The sequence below is a fragment of the Ascaphus truei genome, chromosome 8 (assembly GCF_040206685.1).
Source record: "Ascaphus truei isolate aAscTru1 chromosome 8, aAscTru1.hap1, whole genome shotgun sequence".
In the NCBI taxonomy this organism is placed as follows: Eukaryota; Metazoa; Chordata; class Amphibia; order Anura; family Ascaphidae; genus Ascaphus; species Ascaphus truei.
The window spans coordinates 76,713,362-76,733,869 of record NC_134490.1 but is presented as its reverse complement, the minus strand read 5'-3'; the positions used below and the strand labels follow the sequence as shown (position 1 = coordinate 76,733,869).

The 20,508-nt window shown below is 41.3% G+C and overlaps 1 protein-coding gene across 11 annotated transcripts in view; it reads right to left on the bottom strand.

The window, feature by feature from the left end:
* Nucleotides 1-20,508, bottom strand: part of BLNK (B cell linker) — a 183,045-nt gene that overhangs the window by 28,616 nt on the left and 133,921 nt on the right. For 9 of the 11 annotated variants that reach the window (XM_075612716.1, XM_075612719.1, XM_075612720.1 and 6 more), the window contains 6 exons: nt 17,002-17,051; nt 10,989-11,029; nt 10,715-10,874; nt 7,303-7,556; nt 5,379-5,469; nt 4,324-4,410 (listed from right to left, as the gene is read on the bottom strand). In XM_075612716.1, the coding sequence (XP_075468831.1) occupies nt 4,324-4,410; nt 5,379-5,469; nt 7,303-7,556; nt 10,715-10,874; nt 10,989-11,029; nt 17,002-17,051 (683 nt within the window). The remainder of the gene's footprint in view (nt 1-4,323; nt 4,411-5,378; nt 5,470-7,302; nt 7,557-10,714; nt 10,875-10,988; nt 11,030-17,001; nt 17,052-20,508) is intronic. The other 2 variants (XM_075612721.1, XM_075612727.1) reach the window with 1 other exon arrangement.

The following is a 20,508-nucleotide window of genomic DNA, read 5'->3' as shown; positions in this document are numbered from 1 at the left end:
TCCTAACCATGTTGAATGTTTACATTAATTCCTTTAGTAGTTCAAATAGATTTGTAAACATCTGCCACTTACAGAATAATTTAATTTGTATTTAATACAACTAAGGTGTTTTTTAAATTTTATTTTCTTACACATTTTTCCACGTGTTATCACACCACTGGGGGGCGCTGTTGACTTGATTTTAAACTAGAATGAATCATTTGCAATCCTATTTTTTTTATAGAGCAATGTTTTTGTAGGTGCTAAAATATCATGAATTATTTATCCTTTGCATGTCAAATCAGAACGATAGTCTGTCTTGTGCTCATAAGAGTGACTCTAAATATGGTAGAAGCACTAAGTGCAAAAAATCACCATTTAACCAGGGGAACAACCAACAAAATATTAGGCCCCCCAACTGTGCGGAGAGAGATTCCCATTCGCTTAAATTCCTACGGACATTTTATATTTCTATTGTTTTGCAGATTTTCTCTCTGTATTTGATGCGGATATTTTTTTCTTGTACAGTGGAAGATAATTCTCAAAAGTTCGAGACTAGACTGAGTATGTTCGTACGTTGCAGAAAAGAATTCAGCCATTTTCTTTACGTCAATGCAAAGTGTATGAATACATTTCTCAGTGCTGTGAACATCCACAGAAAGGTATGAAAGGGATAACATCAGTTAATACAAGAGGTGCGGAAATGGAGTGGAAGCTGAAATAGCTGGGCTCACTGACCTGTAGTGTGGGTCCATTCTCAGTGTGCCTTACAGTACGTCAGGGGTGCCCAACTCCAGTTCTCAAGCCACCCCACCCCCCGCACCTAACAGGTCAGGTGTTCAGGATATCCCTGCTTCAGCACAGGTGGCTCCATCAGTATCTGCCGAAGCAGTCTTTGACTGAGCCTTTGATTGAGCCACCTGTGCTGAAGCTGTGATATCCTGAACACCTGACCTGTTGGGGTGGCTTGAGGACTGGAGTTGAGCGCCCTGCCTTACATGACAGTATTATGGCAGTCTTGGCGACAGGTCTTTCAGAGTGCAAAATGAGGGTACCCTGCTGTTATCAATCTATACTCTGTATTCATGTATATGGTACACGAAGCCAGTGGCACTACTGCTCTGCTGCTTGTAGCATATTGTGTCACAATCTGCTACTGTAATTTAGACAAGATTAACAAAGGGTTAACCGAATGTGATCTGCTTCATGATGTGCTAAAATGTAGAAAGTACAAACGGTACATTATAAATATATGGCATGCGTGCCAATGTATACATTTTTTAATGTTTCATTGCAAAGGAGCAACCCCCCCTATCCATTTTTTCCCCTTTGGTGGGACGCAGGGGGTCTCCGGAGCGGAACCTCGTTCATGTCAGCTCTGGGGCCTCCTGGCTCCGTGAGATACAGACTTCGGAAGGTGTCCTGGTTCTCAGGGACGGGTTGGCCAGAAGGCACCTATTTGCAGGAATGTGGGCCGGCGCTCTCTGCTTTGCAGTGACTTTGGCCGGCCCGGCACTTGGCTTTGTACCCAAAACCGACAGCAGACTGGGCCCAGCCTTAGGCCGCAGCCATAGCTCGCGCAACAGTCCTGCAAATAGATTCGCACTCGGCAAATTATAAACAATGCTACTCGCCAGACAATAAAGGGACTTGAACTCTCTCACCCCCCTCCTTCCCCTCTTCCTCTCCTCCTCTTCTCACCCCCCTCTCCTCCTCTTCTCACCCTCACCCCCTCTTCTCACCCCCCTCTCCTCCTCTTCTCACCCCCCTCCTTCCCCTCCTCCTCTTCTCACCCCCCTCCTTCCCCTCCTCTTCTCACCCCCCTCCTTCCCCTCCTCCTCTTCTCACCCCCCTCTCCTCACCCCCCTCTCCTCACCCCCCTCTCCTCACCCCCCTCTCCTCACCCCCCTCTCCTCACCCCCCTCTCCTCACCCCCCTCTCCTCACCCCCCTCTCCTCACCCCCCTCTCCTCCTCTTCTCACCCCTCTCCTCCTCACCCCCTCTTCTCACCCCTCCTTCCCCTCCTCCTCTTCTCACCCCCTCCTTTCCCTCCTCCTCTTCTCACCCCCTCCTTCCCCTCCTCCTCTTTTCGCCCCCTCTTCTCACCCCCCTCTCCTCCTCTTCTCACCCCCTCTCCTCCTGTTCTCACCCCACTCTCCTCCTGTTCTCACCCCACTCTCCTCCTGTTCTCACCCCACTCTCCTCCTGTTCTCACCCCACTCTCCTCCTGTTCTCACCCCACTCTCCTCCTGTTCTCACCCCACTCTCCTCCTGTTCTCATCCCACTCTCCTCCTGTTCTCATCCCACTCTCCTCCTGTTCTCATCCCACTCTCCTCCTGTTCTCATCCCACTTTCCTCCTGTTCTCATCCCACTTTCCTCCTGTTCTCACCCCACTCTCCTCCTGTTCTCACCCCACTCTCCTCCTGTTCTCACCCCTCTCCTGCTGTTCTCACCCCACTCTCCTGCTGTTCTCACCCCACTCTCATGCTGTTCTCACCCCACTCATGCTGTTCTCACCCCACTCTCCTGCTGTTCTCACCCCACTCTCCTCCTGTTCTCACCCCACACTCCTCCTGTTCTCACCCCACACTCCTCCTGTTCTCACCCCACACTCCTCCTGTTCTCACCCCACACTCCTCCTGTTCTCACCCCACACTCCTCCTGTTCTCACCCCACACTCCTCCTGTTCTCACCCCACACTCCTCCTGTTCTCACCCCACACTCCTCCTGTTCTCACCCCACACTCCTCCTGTTCTCACCCCACTCTCCTCCTGTTCTCACCCCACACTCCTCCTGTTCTCACCCCACTCTCCTCCTGTTCTCACCCCACACTCCTCCTGTTCTCACCCCACACTCCTCCTGTTCTCACCCCACACTCCTCCTGTTCTCACCCCACACTCCTCCTGTTCTCACCCCACTCTCCTCTTCTCATCCCCCTCCTCTCACCTACCTGGCTTCGGTGGAGCTGGGCAGCAGAGGAGGACAGCGGGCAGTGGCAGAAGAGGAGTACTGAGGAGGATCACGGGAGCGGAGCAACAGAGAAGGTGGCGGCGTGGCGAAAGAGGACTGAGGAGCCACGGGAGCAGAGGAGGAAAACAGCGTGCGGCCGGAGACGAGAAATGCGGTCCATGTCAGCGCAGCAGGAGCAGCACAGGATGACTGCCGGGGCAACACCAGGGACCTGGTGTCTGCCACTGAGGCGCGCTCTTCCCCGGCAGCCCTCCTGTTCTACTCCTGCAGCGCCGACATGGACCGCAGCTCTTGTCTCCTGCCGCACGCTGTTTTCCTCCTCTGCTGCCATGGTTCTCCTCAGTCCTCCTGCCACCACCGCACACCGTCCTGCTTCCAAACTCGTCAGCTGATAATTTCAACTCGCCACGGGCGAGCCGGCTTGTCGATATATATATATATATCTCAGAACTTGCTTATCGCATGGTGTGTAGCGTGCATCTGTTTGGTGTGTGGGCTGTCTTGTTCCTGGTTGGACTTGCCCACCGGGCTAAAATTTGCCAGCCAGCCTCTGCCGCTTCTTCATGCAGGTTTAGAAGGTCCCGCTTCATTGGCGCCAATAACAAATCACGATGGATGACGTTGCATATTTTAACCCTGGAGGGCACAATCTTCGACTGAGCCATCGAGTCATCTGTACTGAAGCTGGAATATCCTTAAAACCTGTCCTGCTGGCGGGTATTGAGGACTGGGGTTGAGCTCCCCTGACCTAGGTAATAATGGAGGTGTGAATGGAATTCAAGTGATTGGGAATCCATGCTGTCTCTTTGTATCCATTGTGTTACTCAGACTCTATTCTGCAGTGTTAGTTTGTACAAACTGATTGTGGGATGTTAGAAAGAAAAAAACACATTTAAGGGAAACTTATTCCCAAGAAAAGTTAGAACAAGTGAATTGTTGATAGTACATTTTGGGTACAAGATTAAGTCTGTCCAAGGCCAAGATAAGACTACAGGCTTTTTGCCCAGACTGTTCCAAGGATTGTTTAATTGTATTATTGTTTCATGCTAACAAGTTATGCATAGGTTAATTTCAAAGATAGGAATTACTATATGAATCCTGTCTGAGAATAGATGCGTCAGAACAGACCAGAGGTACAATACCCACGTCTGTTCTCCGTTGGCAAATGGCTGTACTAACTGCATCTGGCTATTGTAAACTGCCTCAGGGATAAAAGGATATTTGGAACGGAATTAAACCTGTGTCGATAACCAGAACCATAATTATTGGAACAAAGAATCTGTATAATCATTCTCAGTTTTCCTAAAGTTCTCTTCTAGGCATGTTTGCTTTGAGCTTTGGTTATCTTGTGTCCCCCCTATACTCATCTTACCTCGGTCATCTTCACCAGCAGACTGATGACTTGGTAACCTTGAAGTGGTTGGGGGAGGGGGTTTGTTCGTCCTCACCACAGCAGGAGCTTAAAAAACAACAACATTTATTAATTACATAAAGCAAGGGTAACTCCAGCCCTCCCCCCCCCCTCCCCACCAGGTCAGGTTTTAAGGATATCTCTGCTTCAGCAAAGGTGGCTCAGTCAAAGACTGAGCCACCAGTGCTGAAGCTAGTATATCCTGAAAACCTGACCTGTTGGGGGGTTTGAGGACTGGAGTTGGCCGCCTCTGGCCTAAAGCATCAGTAATTGCTAATGATGTTTGAGGTTTCATAGCAGCGAGTAGACCCCCCCTGACATTTAATATAACGTTGTTAAAGCAGTTGGCACAAAGATTAGCAATTTAAAAAGTGGTAATTTCAATGTACTATCCTGAGGGGCGCAGGGGTTACAGACGTCCCGCACTCTTCCCCGAGGCTTTAAATTAAATGCCGGGGGACCCCGCGAGGCAACCTCTACTTACCGAGATTCAGCCGGCTTCAGGACGCGGGGTCATGTGATGTCACGGTTGCCATGGTAACGTGACGGCAAATTACGCCGCGGGTCACGAGACGTCACACGACCCTGCGGCATCATTTGACGCCGCACCGAGGTAAGTGGGGGGGGGGGGGGGGCGCGACAACGGAGGAGAGCAGGCAAGGGTGGCACAGCAAGAAAAGTTTGTGCACCCCTGTACTATTCTATTGCTTTTCTAAACACATCTCAAATATCTACAGATTTTGTAGCAATTTTTGTGTTAAGGATTGTGTCACTGTATCACAGAAACGCTAGTGTTGCCATTTGTTCTCTCCCAGAATCCTGTTTGTCTAATATATGTATTATATACACACACACACACACACACACACACACACACACACACACACACACACACACACACACACACACACACACACACACACACACACACACACACACACACACACAGACACACAGACACGTTATAAAGAAAAATGAATTGGTTATATTGTTACATTGCAGTCACTTTCAATTACCGGGTTCCAAAATCTTACGTAAAGGCGGATCCTGTGTAGGTTCGATATAATTATCATCTTCTTCTTCTTCTTCTGGCACAATGTAATCATCCTGAAATAAAGTCGGTAACTACTAAGGTGAATAAGACCTTCATACATGAAATAAAACCCACTTGTATAATGACCTTCATCCTCTCAGAGAAAGAACACTAGCCTCTCCTTGGTGACAGTATCTGCACTTACAGTACAGGAGCACTTCAGTGAAACCCTAATAGTTTTGTCTCGGACTATACATCTTAGATTTGAAACTCTTTTAGGGTCTCCCTCTCACAATGTTTCATGTGTGCCTATAGCACTTACACGGTCATTGATCTGGCATTTCCTAATATTCCTTTTTGTACAAGAACATGTTTAGCATGAAGAATAAAGGTGAATAATTATAGCTATGATGCTTGATCAATTTTATGCTTATTTTGTAAATTCGGAGAGTCCTGGAATGGGAATATAAGTAAAGAAAACAAGAGTTTAGATTTTCTGTGTTTTCTCAAAAGTTTTTTTTTAGGGGCAATGCTTTCTTACATTAATTCCTTGCGGACCCCGCTGGCACCAAAGAGGTTATGGGTGACGCTGTGACACTTCATGTGCCATCAGCTCATTCCAGTAACAGCCGTCTTCTAACTTATTAAATGAATGAGTTTGTAGCATGGCGTGTGACGTATTGTACTCCCACAAACATCCAGGGTGGTTTAGCAAAATTTAGCTTGGTTACCCCAAGGTTAAGCTGCAATGAATTCACAGAGCTAAATCAGTTCACACTGGTCAGTAGTAGAGATGTAGGAATATGTTCCAGTTTGGGTGACTTATGTTCCTTTTTGATGATTTGCATTATTTGCCCAGCTGCAAACATTTGTCAAAATGCTATTTGCATTCGCCAAACTATGCCCTACCCCCCCTCCAAAAAAATAACAAAAAATGAAAGACCCCAATAGGGGTTTAAAAAGTATGGTTTCGCGCCAATTTCATTCACTTGGAATGCTCCTGTAAGATATTTGCAGTTGGTGGATCTTGGTGACTTGTCATTTTTCACCAGGTGTGATCACCTAAAGATTGCTAAAAATCGATCCCTAGTCAGTAAACGGTCGTAAAAAAAAGAACCGTAGCCTGTTCTCATCTCTACTGCTCACCGGCTCACTCCCATCGTCAGTGGTCAGCGGATAGTGCGTGCGCTTTACCCATTCTAATACACAGCAAACAATTAACCGTGCACCTCCTGCAAGAAAATATTTTTCCAGCGAACCCTTAATTAATAAATCTTATTGCCTACTCATAACAAAACGGTTTGACCGATCCCATGCAGTATTTTGTCCTGGGCTCATGGTGGGAACATATGCTTAATAAGACACCACACGGTGCAGACTGCATGGGTGGTACCAGCTGACGTTACTGCAGGAGCTTCCAATGTCATGGCCGACAATGCCTTGCCGCTCTGCATGAAAAGCATTGTGGGAAGCAACTTTGGAAACGTCTGCTGTAATTGACAGCTGTACCGCCAACGCTAAGGTGCAGTTTGGGATTTACCAAGTGTGCAGTCCCCACACGGGCTCAGGAATTCACTATACTGCCTGGGACCCACCATTAAAATCATTTTTGCAAACCCCTTGCAGAAACCCCATGAATCCCTAGTGGGAATCATTGGTATATTTCATGTAGACAATTTCTAGACCATTAGACTAGTAATTAATTGCAATGGATTACGTGGAGACACTGCAACTACATTCAGTATATATATCAATATATAAATTCTATAACTACAGGGTAAATAGTTTAAACGATTAAATAATAATGGATTTCTGATAAGCAGGACTTCACCTCGTTAATATAACATGAAACAATACATACTAAATGTATAAAGCACAGTTGATTTAATTTAAAAAAAAAAAATTACCTCATCATTACACTGTTGCTTCAATGAGCCCACTTGCTTGTTGATTGCAGATTGGGCTTGTGACATTGCTTGAGATCTGGGAATGAATTGTGGCTTTGGTAAAGGCTTGTTTGGTGTGGCCTTGGGCAATGTTTGGCTTGACGTGGGTAGTGGGGTAGGTTTAGGCAATAGTTGGGCGGGCCTGGGCAAAGGCTGCTTGGGTTTAGGTAGTGGTCGACTTGGTACACTAGGTAGTTGTCTGCTTCCATGTTTATCTGTTTAAGAGAATAACAATTCACCTATGTGCAGAATAAGTCATTCACGCAGCATGTCACGTTTGATGTTAATGGTCTTGTCCCTTTGAATACCAACACTGTAGAATTATTCGATGTACTTCGCAACCTCTGAAAGTCATTGTTCTTAGAAGTAGGGTGCTCATTCCCTACTGTCATTCAGCTCAAATTCAATAAATACAACGTCGACAAAATAATTGTAGCTGGTCTTAACAGGTTTCACAGATTCTCCCACAGAAGGATTAGGTGACAGTGCATACAGATGTAGCAAGACTCACTGTCTCCGGCGCCCAAAGAAGCAAAAGTCTGCGGTGCCGGAGACCGTGCCTGCCGCGATGTATTGCGTTAGTTCTCTGCGTGACCACGGGTGGCAGCAGCACCGAAGACAGTTTGCTTAGCTACATCTGTAGAGGGACCTGTATTTGTCCAATATTGTTTCAGGTTCCAGACTCTTGTTTATAGATTACTTTTTCTTGTCCTTCTCACGTTTAAAATAAAATGTACACTGCAAAGTGCATCCAAAGAATACAAATATAAAATGTACACTGTAAAGTGCATTCAAAGAATACAAATATAAAATGTAGACATAATTTATAACTGAACTCATCATGACCTGGAAGATGTAAGGCAAAATGACTGTGGATTGTAAGGATGATGGCTCTTCTTGAGGAAAGGTTTTCAAATCCATCTGATGAAATGTCCAACATGACATTGATTATTCCTGCTCCTACGTATATTTCACTAGAAGCTGGGAAGGGCCTCATAGGTCAGGAAAAAAACCCCACCAATTGGATGGGTAAAGACAGAGTGGGGACCATCGTACTGAAACTCCCATTAAAGTCAATGAGCGCTTCCGCGCGTTAGTGCCCTGATGGACACTATTAGAACTTAACACCCATAGCTCACAAATAACTATATGTCAACAATGTGATAATGATCCAGTGCTGGCTTTCTTTTCCCATCTACCGATCTGTTATCAGCTTTGACAGAGTAAAATGGGAACAAAGATCTGTCGCAATTATCACCACACTGTTGAATCGGAGTTAATTGGCTGGCATGCAAAAATGGTGAATTTATTGTCCAACAGATGTTTTAAGATCCAGGTTCTGAGGTCCACTTACACTTCAATGAAATGCACCCGAAACTTGGATAGCTGCATTCTTAAAATCTGTATGTATATTGTGCATACTGATTGTTTATTCTACAGTGGTTTTTGTTTTTGTATTTTAGTCATTGCTGATCATTAATCAGAATTTGACAAAAAGTTCTCCTTAGGAGCAACCATTTAAGTTCCAGGTTTTTTAAATAAGCTTTCAAGCAGTCCTCCCTTCCTTAAAAAATAAATATGTGTATTGTTAAAGGATCATTCTGCTGCACATCCAGGAATGTGGTATATATGATTCCATGCAGAAAATGTGGCCTAGGATGCTACTGTACATTGGTGAAACCAGCCCAAAACATCAAACCAGAAGGAACCTACACAGACACACAATAACACACCATGCAGAAGGAAGGTACTGCACTCCAGTGGGATACGACTTCTCACAGCCAGATCACTTAATACATTATTTAAAACACATCAAAATCCTCAACAGAAAGTATAAAAGCACTCAAGAACGGAAAACATTTGAATTCAAAATGATAATGCTCTTTGACACTAAAAGAAAGGGACTTAATGCTGATTATTGGGTTTCCTACACACCATTAGAATTGTTTGTAATGTTACTCCCTCTCTGTAAATTTTACATATCAACCCCCTTCCCCCCTCTTCCTCCCCCCCTCCCCCCTCTTCCTCCCCCCCCTCTTCCTCCCCCCTCCCCTGCACACTGCTGATGGATGCTTTGTCCTATATCTCACTGTCCCTTTCATCCATTTATTGCCATGTGTTTTTTGTATTTACTATTCTCTTTGCCTTTCCTACTCATCTGCCTTGGACAGTTATCTTTTTTTTTTTTTTTTTTACACCTGTGTTTAATTCATGGAATCTTTGTTAATCAGTATTGCTGACCGGAGGAAGCGAGGAGAACTATTGAAAGTGGTCTTATAATAATAATAATAATAATAATAATAATAATAATAATAATTGTTGGGCCAAATAAAAAAAAAAGGTATGGCCTAATATTGAAGTACTCATTTACTCTGCACTATCGCAACTGCACTAACACGGCTTTCTCTACTAAATTCATGTATTATTAACATATTCACACCTTTCTTTAAAACTATATAAATAGCATTGTTGTAGTACCATTTTAATACATTATAAAAATAATAAAATATTGCATTCACAAAGGTGCAATTAAAATCGCCTTTAAAGCAGGACTTCCAGTCTCTGCCGAGTTGTACTCTGCATAGTAACTTGCGAGATCACACCCTCTGATGAAGTCATTTCGATGATGAAACGTGGAAGGTTGGACTCTGAAGCACAAGTGCCGAGCACTGCACCATGCGGAGGACAATATTGAGAGCCCGGACATGGAAAGAACTGTGAATCCGGAAATAACCTAGTGTGCCTAAGGCTGCGCTTATAGTGCCGGTGACAGCGACGCGACGTCCGACTGCGGTCGCTGGAAAAATCAAATAAAGAGGACTTCCAGCGATCGCGACCAAGCCGTTGCTCCGTCGTGCGGCGCTTACTATAAGCGCAGCCCAAGGAATCCTCCTTGCAGTCTGATCACAGCTATGAGCATTGCTTGCAGAGTATACCTCAGCAGAAAAGGGAAATCCTGCTTTCAACGGGATTTTAATCGTACCCTTGCGAGTGCAATATTGTATTATTTTTAGAATAATGTATTAACATGGTACTTTACTATGGACCATGCACTCTTCTTTTTGCTTTTAGTTGCTTTGCATTGGAATTGGTCAAACGAAAGCAGCTGTAGTAAGACTCAGGGCTGTTTTAAACCTCTTGGATTTTCAAGGATTTTTAAAGGGTCACTCTCTCCTACAAATCAAAGTAAAGTTTTTTTTAATTGAATTATAACTTTGAGGCACACACACACACACACACACACACACACACACACACACACACACACACACACACACACACACACACACACACACACACACTGTATCTAGTATATTGCATTCATTATTACTTAAGTCTGGATATAATTGTATTTGTAGTAGTGTAGTGGTACCTGCATATGCCCCATCACTAGCAGAGAAACTGAATGCTTTAGGGATAATATTTTCTTGCTCTGTCGGTGGAGGTTCATAATTGTCATCACCCCCATCTTCTGAAGGGACAACGTAGGTCTCGGAATCAGATTGTTCATCGGCATTTTCATAATCGCTGTCCTGCACAAATAAAAAGCAGTATATGTTTCAGTGCTGTGGGCCGGTACATTTGGTCTCACTTCTCTTTTCTGTATCAGCATTTACTATATAGACTAGAAATAGTAAAACACTTACAAAGTCATCTGACCACTGCTCCTCCTCATCGCCTGGATTACCTAAACAAAACGATACCAGATAGAGACATGGGTATGAAGCATTTTATTTTGTCAGAATCCTACTATCTGGCTGTACAAAACTCATCAGATTAACTACAACTTGCCCTATCTCACAATTATATTATTAATCACTCTGATATTGTCAAACTGTACAGCTCAGAGTAATTTGATGTACAGTATTACTATAAGTGGAGTGCTTCTAACTTTAACATACTACCAACCTGTATTTTGATTGCCAGTATGCTGTGCATAAAATCTATTTAAAGCAAAAGGTGTGTGTACATAAAGTATATGTGATAATGGATGCAGCTGAAATACGCCCCAAAAATATGAAAATGAAAAAAAAAACGTGGGTCTACTAGGGCATAAGGAAACATGTTCTGATGCCCTACACAATATTCTGCTCCAAGGTGCATCATATGTAACAAATTTGCTACTCCAGATTATTAAATCTAGTGGGATTTTTAACCAAGAAGGTTTACACCACCCGAGACCGGTTGGACTTTTTGAGATGGAGACTGAAGAGAGAAAAAAAGACTCACAGAGGCACAAAGTATGATACATCTCATTATAATATGTAACTACTCCCTCACTACTCCTTTTGACACGACATAAATTGCAAATCGGACACACATTTGGTAAAAAATGAAGCAATGACATACACACACTTGACGTCAAGAGGTCCAAAATCAAGATGACACTTTGGATCGAATGCTCCAAAATTGCCTTAGTACGTAGACGCCAAAACATTCTCAAAGTTTAGAATGTCCCACAATTTCAAATTCAGCCTCACGGTCCCATGATGTATCAGATCCCACTCCCACCCGGCCCCACAACAGATTCAAGTTATTGCCCTGATCATCCAATCGTGGCGTTACACCACCGGCGTTCCTGAGACCATCCCAATCGGGCATCGAGAATCGGAGGATGGGTGCGGGATCAGAGTGGCAACAGAAGGGAGTTCTTTGTGATGAGCTTTCAATTTTACGGCTTATGCATTTGAGTGTGCATTTTAAATATATGGAAAACAAAGAACAGCATTTTAAATATCTAATATCTTTTGTTAAAGACTTTTCTTCAGTTTACACAAAAAGGAAAATTCCTCCAAGTAAATTTATACAGTAACCTCAAAATGTGTGAATGCGCAGGGTTAAACAAATTGCCTATAATTAGCTACGATGTCTACATGTTGCTTTGCCCAGCAAATATGGGGTTATCTTGTCAGGAAAAGTGAAGATAACAAACATTTAAGGCACAGCCATCATTAACAAACCGACCTATGACACCAAATAGAAAGCGTTATAATTATAATACGATAATGTGGGGGGTTCGTTTTCCTAGCTAGCTATGATCCTTTGCCAAGTTGCAAGTTCAGTCCATAAAACAGAAATAAAATACTACAACTGTTATAGTAAAATTATATTTTTTATGAAAGGGACTAGCATAACACATCATCATCATCATCATCATTATCTGATCAGCCAATATGTTACACAAAACTATTAATTACTTTTCACAATGCTAAAATCTAGGTGGCATTTATTTATTTATGATGAACTCGTTGTTATTGTGAAAAATAAATATATATTCTCTTTATTTTCATGGTTGAAATGTTCATTATATGTACAATTGATTGTAATTAACTTTAAATCACTCTATTGATATACAGTGAATACCAATCACTATTAAAATGTGTTAATTGAAGGAGTTAATAAAAACACTAATTTTAAAAAAAATATTATATATATATATATATATATATATATATATATATATATATATATATATATATATATATATATATATATATATATATATATATATATACACACACAGTACACACACACACACACACACACACACACACAGTACACACACACAGTACACACACAATACAAAACACACACACACACACACACACACACACACACACACACACACACACACAATAAATGAGCACTTCAGTACTAGGTGACACTTTTTTAATTTGGACTACATTGATGTAGTAAGACAAACTTTGGAGAGTTTTTCTCTCTTCCTCATCTTCCTCATCCTCACCTCAGGTCTGCAATACTGATTTACAAAGGATTCTACATTGTGTTTTAAACAGAGATTAGAAAAGAAAAAAAGGGAAAGAAAAAGCAAACAAAACAAACGTAGATGAGGTGGGGTGAGAAAGGGGTGTTTGAAGACACTGGAAGGGTAATAAAACTGTGACAAGGAAGGTGAGAATAAGGGATGGTTGGGCTGTACATCAACATACACACATTTGTACGTGTGTGGGTGTATGTATATATATATATATATAAATATATATATATATATATATATATATATATATATATATATATATATATATATATATATATATATAAAGTTTGCAATGAAATCCAGTGTGGAATGGAACGGGGACAACTCACTGGTGCAGTATTCCTAGATTTTGCAAAGGCTTTTGACACAGTTGATCATGCTATCCTGCTTAACAAACTCCAGAGCTCTGGAATAGGGAAGCATGCTTTAAACTGGTTTCAGTCCTACCTATCAGGAAGATCCCAACATGTGTCCATCTCAGGCTCTAACTCCAACCCCCTGGATATCACCTGTGGTGTCCCGCAAGGCTCTGTTCTGGGGCCCCTACTCTTCTCAGTGTTCATTAATGATCTTCCCACAGCTTGTCAGGAAGCCTCAATACACATGTATGCAGACGACACAATCCTATATGCACACAGCCAGAGCCTCTCTGACCTTCAACACATACTTCAGTCTGACTTTTTGAGACTCGTAAACTGGATTTCCCAAAACAAACTGTTTTTAAACACTGACAAGACTGTAACAATGGTGTTTGGGACCAAGACTAAATTTTTAAAGCTTCCAGTGACTGAGCTCCTGATTAGAACCAACGCTAACACCACCCTAAACCCTGTCACTAGTTTTAAATACCTGGGCTTATGGTTTGACTCCCACTTAACATTCGGGATGCACATTGATACCCTGACAACCAAGACCTATGCCAAACTAGGGGTACTTTACAGGAACAAATCCTCCCTAAGTCTCCTGGTCAGAAAGCGTATCGCACAGCAGATGCTAATGCCAATTATTGACTATGGAGACATAGTATATGGCTCAGCACCTCAAACCCACCTTGGCAAACTTGACACCCTCTACAATTCAATTTGTCGTTTTGTTCTCCAATGCAACTACAACACACATCACTGCGATATGCTCAAAGAACTAGATTGGTCAATACTAGAGTCTAGGCGCAAAGTTCACCTTTCCTGTCTTACCTTTAAATTCTTCATGGGCAAGCTACCCAGCTATCTGAACAAGCTCCTCACCCCTACCACTTGCAGCACTTATCATCTGAGATCAGACTCCAAAATACTGTTCATGGTCCCAAGGCTCAACAAAGTATCCGGACGTTCCTCCTTCTCCTACCATGCACCCCAAAACTGGAACAACCTACCAGAGACTCTCACATCCACCACCAGTTTAAGTTCTTTCAAATCTAAGGCTGTCTCACACTTTAATCTGGTCTGTAACTGTTTCATACGCCCATAATATATATTTTCTTTAACTGTGCATACAATGTCTTGTATATAATGTATACCCTGTTCATTTATGTAACTGTATTTGTAACCATGTATTATTTGTTTTACTCTGTGCCCAGGACATACTTGAAAATGAGAGGTAACTCTCAATGTATTACTTCCTGGTAGAATATTTTATAAATAAATAAATAAATATATACAGTGTTAGACAAACCTATACATTTGCACACCCCGGGCGAGTGGATGTAACATCGTGGCGAGCTCCTATTGGCCCAAGCAGCACACGTGTGGTACTAGGTGGCGAGTAGATTTTTTTTGTTCGGCGAGTAGATTTTTTGGTGATTTGTCGACCACTGTGTATATATAGATATTATTAGGTTATATTGTGGTTAATAATTCCATTTTACATTTTTTAATTTTATTAATGTAATTCAATTTTAGTGTTATTTTATATCCTCTTTAGCGCTACTTAATTTTTGTGTTGTTTTTGTTATATATATAACAAAAACAACACAAAAATTAAGTAGCGCTAAAGAGGATATAAAATAACACTAAAATTGAATTACATTAATAAAATTAAAAAATGTAAAATGGAATTATTAACCACAATATAACCTAATAATATCTACAAATCATAACGTGATATGTGAACAAGGGAAAAAGTCCAAAAATAAATGTTCCACTCAAACAAAAATCCAGAGAGAAAAATAGTCCCAATTGAAGATTAAATCCTGTAAGTGCACATTCTTATGGGTTGCTGATTTTTTAAATAAATATATTGAAAACAACACAATTAAAGCCTGCAATTAACTAGATAAATAATACAAACTTGCTCAAATCAAAAGTAGGTACACTGATGAAAATAACAGCCTAATGACGGTGCTAGGGACAAGTATAAATGAATGCCAGCAAAGAAAGAGAAAAGGGTCCCTGTAAAAGCACTCAAGCAAAGGTGATATATAAATTGATTTATTAAAGAAACATGAATTACACAAAATGAGATAAAACAGTCCCCAAGGTATCCCTACACCATGAAGTCTAACCTAAACATAGAATGAGATTACTATAATGTAATATGGTATATGGAACACACATAAACCATATATGATGTGCAGAGCAAGAAAAACAAATGTTTAACCTGCTAAGCAATGTGTAGACCTGCCGGTCAGTAAGGAATTCTATGTAAGGAAGCTGAATGTTGTGACCAAATAACTGCTGACAAAGGATTTAACCCCTAATGCAGTAGCACTCAGTTAACCACTCAATCAGCCACAATAAGGCAGTACAAAGCCTGAAAACCACAAGCAAAAAGCAAATGCAGAGTATACTTGCAAGTGATCATATTTTTGCAGAGCAAAAAAAGTCCTGGAATGGTATAGGTTGCAGATTGGGGTGTCCAGCAGGGGTTCACACTGAAGTGTTGTGGGTCCAGGGGGAGTGCAAACAAACACAACCCCGACGTACGTATCGCACCCTGGCTTTGTCCGGACGAATATATATATATATATATATATATATATATAATGGAAATATTACTGTATGCTCATTTGCATGTCTTAGACATGCAAATGAGCATACAGTAATATTTCCATTTGCTATATGCTTTGCTGTGGAGGGTTTTTGTCACTTATTTTACTCACCATAACTTAACTAAGTATAAATATATATATATATTTATATATATATCAAATGGAAATATTACTGTATGCTCATTTGCATGTCTTAGACAGGCCTACAACCCCACCTTTCACCATTATAACCCAGCACACAGCACTTCCACTGCAGCAAGGGATTCTGGGAAATAACATGCAAATGAGCACACAGTGCCACCTTTTGATTCAAAACCATAAACATGGTTCCCTATAGGCTTAAGCTTGCTGCATGGTCACAGCTTTGAGCACAGCCGGGTTAGGATGCATAGCCAGCAAACCCACCCACAGACAGACTGTTTCGACCATAATGGGTCTCCTCAGTGTGGGGTTGGTTATACTGGCTATGCAAAAATGAAGCAAGGGATAGATTTTACCATACTTAGTTAAGTTATGGTGGGTAAAAAAAGTGACAAAAACCCTACACAGCAAATGAGCATACAGCTATAGCTATAGCTATATATATATATCAGTATATATAGACATGGCCCTTAGCACTCATGGGAAGAGAGTTCTCTCGTGTCAGTAGTGACTCATAAAACTTCTGTCTCGGTTCAGGCCATCGCTAAGTGTCCCGAACAGTTGCATACATTTGTATTCATGCAACTGTCTCTCTTTCAGTGTTCTAAGATTACCTTGGAGTATGGCAACCCTCAGATCATAGGTGACACCTAATACTGAAGTACTCCGATATTCTGCACTATCGCAACTGGTCTAACGCGGCTATTTCCGTTTTATTCAACACACACACACACACACAATATCTTGTACTTACCTGATGCATAGTCTCTTCGTGGCACGCTGGGTGGACCTTTATTTGTTATTCTGTAAACAGACATTACCATTATGATCCAACAGTAGCAAACCATTCGGCGAAAATAAACGCAAGCATAAAGCAAGGACTACTGTTTGGTAATGATAGATACAAATAGAGAGAGGAACAAGCACGTGAAAATAACACAGAGAAAGCAGTATAATGCACATAAACTTATAATATGATCACTATTATCCAGTTATGAGAAAGTATTATTCCTTAATACATGAAGCATCGTCACAGAATTAATGGGAAATGACACATTTACCATACAGCACCAAGTTAATTCTATCAAACACAAAGTAATGAGAAATTTCAATTATATTTGTGCTACAACAGGATCATCATTAACTAGCACCTTAATCATTCAATTTGGAGAATACATTTTAATGTGGTTTTAGTATTTTGTATGATTTAAATATGCAATCCCATATGTTAATATATACGTTGGATTTGCCTTAATGCATAAGCACTAAGCCGGGTAAACCACTTCTCTTCCATATGTAATGGTCGCTTCATAATGTAAGTTAGGATCTGTTTAATAGCTGTGGAAAGTTGATAAAGCCTTACTTATATTTATACAATAACGTGTATTAAAGAATGCAAACTGCTGCAATAAATACAGTACTACTTTTGTGAGAGGCAAATTAGTATCTTAAACCAAGACGAGGAGTATATGCCCCATTAATTCCAGGGAAACAGATAGAAGGCCATAATCACAAAGTTATTTTAAGAAATTCAGCTCTTTAACTAGTAAAGAGAGTCAAATCAGGCGTTTGTCCTAGATTGGCTCACCTACAAAAACAGCTAGTTTGCTATGGCCAAAATCGTCTACATCAGGGGTGCTCAACCCCAGTCCAGAAGACCCCTAACAGGTCAAGTTTTCAGGATATCCCTGTCTCAACACAGGTGGCTCAGTCTTTGCTTCAATAGAGGTGGCTCAGTCTCTGCTTCAGCACAGGTGGCTCAGTCTCTGTTTCAGCAAAGGTGGCTCAATCAGAAGCTTAGTCTTTGACTGAGTCTCTGATTGAGCCACCTGTGCTGAAGTTGGAATATACAGTACAGAAAACCTGACCAGCTGGGGGGGGGGGGGGGGGGGGGGGCTTGAGGACGGGAGTTAAGCTCCTCTGGTCTACACGTGTCTTCTGGTTTGGTAACATAGATTACTCCTCAAAGGGCCTTGAAAGTTGGAAGGGGTACTCTACACATTCTGACACCACCAGGATTTCATTTATACTTCAACTACAGTGTAAGATCCATATTTAATAATGGTTCAATGTCAATGAGCTTTCTTTGGGGTTTATCTCAATGTGGTGCAATATTCCTAGTTCTCCTTAACTAACTGCAATGCTTATTTTTAATGAATAAAGTTATGCAGGCTATTTTTATACTGGTGATCAACCCATATAAACCGGTTAATTAGGAAACAGGGGCACAATAGTTTATTGGGAGAATACAGACCCGTGCCTTTTTATTTACCATTGATAAAAAATTATTGCCTCATCTACTGTCCTTCAATACTCGTACAAATTAGGCAATCAGGAGTAGGATTTTCCTGTTGCGTATTACCAACAAGTAAATGTCAACTGGGTATATATTTTAATGCAAATCTGGGTATATATTTGAAAAGTCTAGTGTCAGTCTAGGAAACAAATTGCACCAGATATATTCAAGAAAAAAAAGGCCCATTTCAAAACAATATATTTGACACATCTGGTGCAATCATTGTGCCCCCTGTTTGCTCCAGGTTTGAATTGATATGAGATTATGTGGAATATTGCTAGTCTTTGAAAGATTGGGATTTTTTTATTAATGCAGCGTACAGCTACTTTCAGATTCCAGTGCAGGTGGTTACAGAAATGAATACACTTTTTCAGGGTCCTGGTGAAACATGTGGTGTGCAAAGCTGCAATTATATGCCAGAATATTGATGTTCTATATATATAACGGCAGTAATTTTGTGTATTTTTGATACAAAAAAATAATAATACTACTAGGTCAAAAAGACCTTATGATTTACATATGCAAGAATTTAAAAAAAAGGAGAGATGTATATCAAGATACAAGTAGTTCAGCAGATATTAAAGGGAATGTAATTTGTTTAAAATATGCTTATATTTATAAATTACATTCGTAAGGTGACATAAATCCTGTATATCTGCCAACAATTAGTTTAATAAACAGATGTAAAAAAAATCACTTTAGCATCTGCCTGTATCTTGATATACAAGTCCCAGGGGTTTTACAAACCATGAGAGACTTTTTCACCTATGAAATGTCAAATCACAGTAAGGGATGCATACTTCAGGCATCAAAAAGCATTTAGTATTTTTAATTTATATTTAAATGCAAGATAGTGAAATGACATTTGTTAGGTGTAACATGATAAACAACCTTTTCAGAAAAAGTATAGCCAGGCAAAGATCGGGTTAATATCTATTGTGACAGAGTCACTGACTCAGTAGGCTGGAATGGAGGATATGTGTACCGTCCAGCACTCAACCAGTTAACCTACTTCTGGAGATCTGCATGCACCTGCAGGCTAATTAAGCAGGATTCCTGAGAGACAAAGAGAGAGACAGAGAGAGAGAGAGAGAGAGACAGAGAGAGAGACAGAGAGATAGACTGTTTTCCCCAGAGAAGTTGGGGTGCTCCCCAGCTGCGGAAGCTGGTATAGAGGACCTACAGAGGAGTTTCTCTGGGCTCAACGTGGGGCTGAGTTCCCCTAGGAAGAAAGGAGGAGAGACTCTGCTGAAGCAGGGACGTCTGCTCCAAAAGGACTAAAATAAGCAAAACCCTTATTATTGTATGCAGAGACTGTGTTACACTATGGTATATGTCAGGGCAGGTTTTGGCTTGGGAACCAGCTTAGCTGGCCATGCAGTTAGTGAGGGCGAAAGCTATGGTATATTTAGCTTTCCCTAAAGGGAATAGGTGTTTATTTTCAATGATTTGGTTTCCTTAAAGGTTCAGTGCACCCAGAGTTTATTTGTTTGTGGCTAATAAACCACTACAGTTAGTTACATACCGTGTCTAGCGTTTTACTGATCCTGCCGCGAGGCCGTCCTGCCACTATATATATATATATATATATATATATATATATATATATATATATATATATATATATATATATATATATATATATATATATATATATATATATATATATATATATATATATATATATATATTACACTATTGAAGCAAAGGGTCTTCAGAGCTGAACCCCATTCATTTCAGCTCCAGAGACCATCTGCTTCCAGAGATACTTATCTCTGTAGGGGGTGCCAGTAGCTGCTCGGATACCAGGGATCATGTAATGGCGGAGTTTCAAAGCTCCAGCGCCCTGCAGGCCAATAGGGGGCTGTGACATCATCAGGTTCAGCTTCCTATTGGCTCGAGTGATGCGGGAGCTTTAAACCCCAGCTAGCTCAGCTGGAGTGGCTACCGGCACCCCTTACAGAG